A 5,061-nucleotide genomic window follows, 5' to 3' on the forward strand; every position below is an offset into this window, starting at 1 on the left:
AACCGCGGCACGGAACACAAGTGCGATTCAAGATTCGAATCGAGCGCCACGCCTCTGTCGGTCGGTCGGTAAAGTAACTAACCGAACCGCGGCGAACTTCGGGGACTTCGAGGGCCCCTGCCGTGATTATACATACGTGCGAAGTCTTCTAGCCTAAAGTATCATTCACAATTGACTTACAGCAGTGATAGTGCAGTGCACGAGTTTGAAAATACGAATACCATGCAAGCGTTTACAATTAATGGTTTATTACTAACGCTAATCGGATGTGAACGCTCGCATGGTATTCGTATTTCCAAACTTCCGCACTGCACTGCCATTGCAATAAGTCAATTGTGAATGACACTTTATGGGGCTTTCCGTAACTGGAAATGGACGAGATAAATTCATAGTCGGGCAGCGCCCTCTGCGTTGCGCAACTCAAGCTGGTAAACGGTTGATACGTAAAGACGACAAGAACTAATGTTAATTGTCACGTTTAGCCGGATAGATAATGCAGCATGACTGTGAAATGACTACCGAATGAAATTTTCGTGTATCGCCGTATAGACGCCGTATATCCTCCACAACTGTGCAAATTCGTTTGAGACAATCCGTTTCGGCCAAATTCAGTAATGTTACTCTCTGCATCTAAGTCACATCGATAAAAATAATGTCATTTGAATACGTGGACAGTAGAGATACGAGTATACACGATTGCTTGTTAGAAACTAGTTCTTGATATATACAATTAAAAATCTGTTGCAAGAGCTTATTATTCCGAATATGATATTGTGCGTCCCGTGTGCAGGCGATTTTTAAAAGATATGTCGTTAAAATGTGAAAATCAAGATCGGCGGCCGCCGATCGCGCCAAGTTGATTTAAAAAAAAGAATGAACGCGCGCGAGCCGAACGCAATATCTTATAACGTACAAAGTACGTACCAAATCAAATCGTACGTCGTAACATCGGCGACGGACAAAGGCCAAGAGTCAATAAAATCTGAAAAATGTCACGAGTGTGCGGCGGCGGCTGGTGTCTGAAGTACAATCAATTTGGTTTCATGTTTGACAGGTTGATGCAAGAATGCTATTGCCTCTCTTACGTGACTTCACCAAAGAAGCATAGATCGGGCACCTAGAGAAGTCAGCTGATACTGGCAAAAAGCGAAGGACAAGGGTTTTACACCTTGGGAGCGTAAATGCGTAAAAAAAATTATGACACAACTATGCACAATATTGAATTGAACTAAGTCAGTATTACTGTGTCGACTTTACATTACCAGAATTCCGATAGCCGATTAATCAATAAGCAATAATCATATCAATATCGAACTCGAAACTTATACTTGTAGTTAAAATACCGGTAAATTCGAATGTTCTGTATAAGTGAATAAATAAGTGCCTTCATTCGCGTCAACATACACACATGCATACATATACTATAATATACATGACGTATATACATTTAGCGTAGTTTATTGCAAATTAAAGTATATTTTCAAAGTACCTATCATATATTTATATTCATGTAAATAATTAATGCGTAATTACACTTGTGTGCGATAATCAGTTTGGTAACCCGTTGGGTGTAATCGCCAGTGTATATTATATAACATAGGATAATGCATACTTATATCTAATATGTTTATATATTACACATTTACTTGCGAGTGTGTTCCGTTGCATTTGCCTGTTGCGATTGTACACTCCTATCAGTGACGTCATACGATCAGCGTGCGGATGAAGCACGATTCCTTTTCCATAATCCTTTCCGATTCATGCTTTACGACGCTGGAGCTGCAATGTGGAAAAAGCGTTAATCAAAGAGAAATCCACCTTTAATCATTCCCCATTCCTTTCCACCCACCTTGCGGAGGCGCCGCTTCAGCTGGAGGTGGTAACGCAGCTTCAGCTGGAGGCGCAGCTGCGGGGGCGGTACCTTCTGCCGGTGGAGCTGCTGCGGCTTCCGGTGCGGGTGCGGCTACGGCCGGCGCACTGCCGTCGGCTGGCGGAGCTGCGGGGGTGCCGTCTGCAGGGGCGGCAGGTGCTGGGGGCGCGGCTCCGTCGGCGGGGGTTCCATCAGCCGGTGGTGGTGCCGGGGTGCCTTGAGAATATTTAACGGAAAAGTGAATAACAATAGCATTAAGGAAACGATGATAACAAAAGATCCTTACCTTCCGCTTGGGGCGCCGCAGGCGCACCTTCCGCTGGTGCCGCTGCTGGTGCAGCGCCATCTGCCGGCGGTGCCGCTGCTCCACCTTCGGCAGCTGGTGCAGGCGCGGAACCATCAGCTGGGGGTGGAGCTGGTGTCGTTCCGTCGGCAGCTGGTGCTGGTGCCGTTCCATCAGCTGGAGGTGCAGGTGCTGTTCCATCAGCTGGAGGTGCCGGCGCTGTGCCTTCTGCGGGTGGGGCGCCATCTTGACCGGCGGGAAAGAAAAAAAAACGTATCTTGCATTGAGATTTTCATTTGGAGAAGAGTTGTTCAATTATGTTTACAGCAGAGGCGTATGCTCTTTGTGTTTTTAAGATTGAACCGTTCATTGTCGATCTGGAATTTCAAACATCCGAATGGAAGCAAGTAATTCAAAAAATCTAATCTATGATATTTATGTTGAAGATTATTCAACGGCATCGCAAGACCTTTAACCCCTTAGCAAACCATCTACCATTTACAAAATCTAGGAAAAATCACTACAAAATGAAAACACTCTCAACAGTCGATCTTATACTCAAATTTCAACCCCCTAACCTGCAGGGGGAGGCGCGGTGCCGTCGGCTGGAGGTGGAGGCGCGGTTCCATCCGCAGGTGGAGGTGCTGGTGTCGTTCCGTCCGCTGGAGCTTCAGCTGGAGGAGCGGTTCCGTCGGCGGGAGGTGGAGGTGCAGTTCCATCCGCAGGTGGCGCTGCTGCTTCTGGTGCAGGCGCACCCTCAGCTGGAGGCGCGGGTGTCGCAGCTGCTGCCGCGTCTGCCGCCGGAGGCGCTTCTGCAGCTGGGGGAGCGGCTGCCTCAGCTGGAGGAGGAGCTTCGCCTTCCTGCTTTTGAATATAATATTAAAGATAAAGCAATTTGTTTTCAGATACTTGTAGATGATTTTTTTGATCATTGTTTCTAGGTAATGGTGGTTTTTTCGAATTTCGAGAGACGAAAGCGTGATGTAAAATTGAAACTAATAATATTGCACGATCGAAAATGAACTGTCTGTATTTTTCGTCCAAAGAAATATTTTAAAAATATGTACGTTATATGTATAGAGGTTATTCAACTGCAGATTAAAGCTATCGAGGTCGCGTGTTTTGATTTTTGTTTTGCTTCTTAAACATTGCAGAATTATACGGTCGCAAAAAGAAACTATAATAAATTATAGGAAAGATCGAAGACTGTAGGCGTGGAAAATATTTTCTTCAAAACTCAACTATTCAAGTAAATTAATAATCGCGTACGTTTATAATAATAACCGATAAAACGAAGTACCTACCCATATACTTGAAAAATAAAAGGCATTGCGATTTGGTATATGTATACATATATGAAAAGTAAAAATAGCGAATTTGTGAAAAAAGCAACAGTAAAAAATCCACTTCAACTTCGATTCATAATGTACAGTACACATAAGCAGGATGCAAGGAGATAGCGAACGTGTTTCAAAGCGGTTTTGCGTGGGCGTAAAAGATGATAAAAAAGAATTGGAACAAAAAATTTTGCACGTGATTCAGCACGTCTCACGTGTTAGAGTTGTAGCATATCGTAGCGAATGGTTAAAAAGCGAAAACCAGTTAGCGACAAGTACTCACCCGTTAAAAATACGCCGCCTACCTAAACTACGATAGTATATTACATTGCAATTCTCTTCGCCATATTTGCGAGACTCCCCTGAGTACATATGTATCTCTGTATTTTTGTATAATGTATGTACCCGGTGGTGAATCACGTAGTTCTTGAATCCAGAAATTCTGCAGGCTTTCCGCTGACAACAGAATTGGCAATCCAGGAATACCAAGCCGGAATAATATTGCGAAAATTCGAACCTTACTATTGCAGTTAATTGCAATTCCGAGTAGTAACTTTGCGAACTTTTGATTTGAATTTAATTGCGACCAAGCCGCAGAAAGTTTCCGATTTCAGAACTGAGAGTAACGAATTTGGGAATTAGTTACACACAGTTGGAAGAGTTCAACCTAATTGGGTAAATTTTGTGTCTTTTCTTTTGGTTCTTTAAAATCAACGAAACTGGACGTAATTCAGGTCACAAAGTTAATTGATTCGACTTTTGGGTGCATTGTAAAGTTACTGCGTTATAAAATAACATAGAACAAATAAACTATTATTAATTTAAAAAAGGGGCGATGGAACTGATGCTTGTTCTTCTATTTTCTTATAATAAGGTGTACAGGACAGGTGGGTGTGACACAAAAAGTGATTCACGTGCACAGACGTTATTTACACAAAGATATTTCATTATTTTTATAATATATGCATTGATATTTTACACAGTAAACCTTACATATACATTTTTCGTACAGATGGACGTGCAACGGATGGGTCAAGAGGGTATCTCGGATTTAATTTTTTTTCTCCTCCATATATTTTGCTTCTTAAACTTTCGTTTCGAAGATGCAAATATTTCTTACAAGGATGTGACGAGTTATTTTTTGCACAAAGGTTGCGAGGAGAAACGAGAGGTACTATAATTACACGATATAAAATCACACACAGGTGAACAAAATATGGATTTGTTTTTGGATTTTGGTTTTCCTTTTACATGGTCACAGACAAAAACCGGGTGAATTCGTTGTTTGTGTGGCGGTGTGAGATTTTCAATAGTATTCGCTGATCTATGTTTGTAGGCGTAAGAATTATTGTCTAAAATGTCTGACGGACATATATAATGATAACAATAATAGTAGCACGTAATAGTAATAGTAGTAATATTAATATTAATAATTATTTTTTGTGATAGTGTGTTTTTGTATATATATATATAAATATGCATACATATATATGTATATATATATATGATGTCAGCGAGACACAGAGATGTAAATCCGCGTGTGTGATTTTTTATTATTGATTTTTTTTTTC

The 5,061-nt window shown here is 41.6% G+C and overlaps 1 protein-coding gene across 1 annotated transcript; it reads right to left on the minus strand.

Annotated features, from left to right (window-relative positions):
- Nucleotides 1–1,612: 1,612 nt before the first annotated feature.
- LOC124409047 (skin secretory protein xP2-like) lies at nt 1,613–3,026 on the minus strand (the record flags this gene model as incomplete). Its single annotated transcript, XM_046886441.1, has 4 exons — nt 1,613–1,779; nt 1,850–2,086; nt 2,157–2,399; nt 2,732–3,026. Coding segments are annotated over 4 exons (789 nt in total), but the record flags the coding sequence as incomplete, so codon positions are not given.
- Between the last annotated feature and the right edge of the window lie 2,035 nt (nt 3,027–5,061).

This window comes from Diprion similis, chromosome 8, assembly GCF_021155765.1.
Source record: "Diprion similis isolate iyDipSimi1 chromosome 8, iyDipSimi1.1, whole genome shotgun sequence".
NCBI classification, from domain to species: Eukaryota; Metazoa; Arthropoda; class Insecta; order Hymenoptera; family Diprionidae; genus Diprion; species Diprion similis.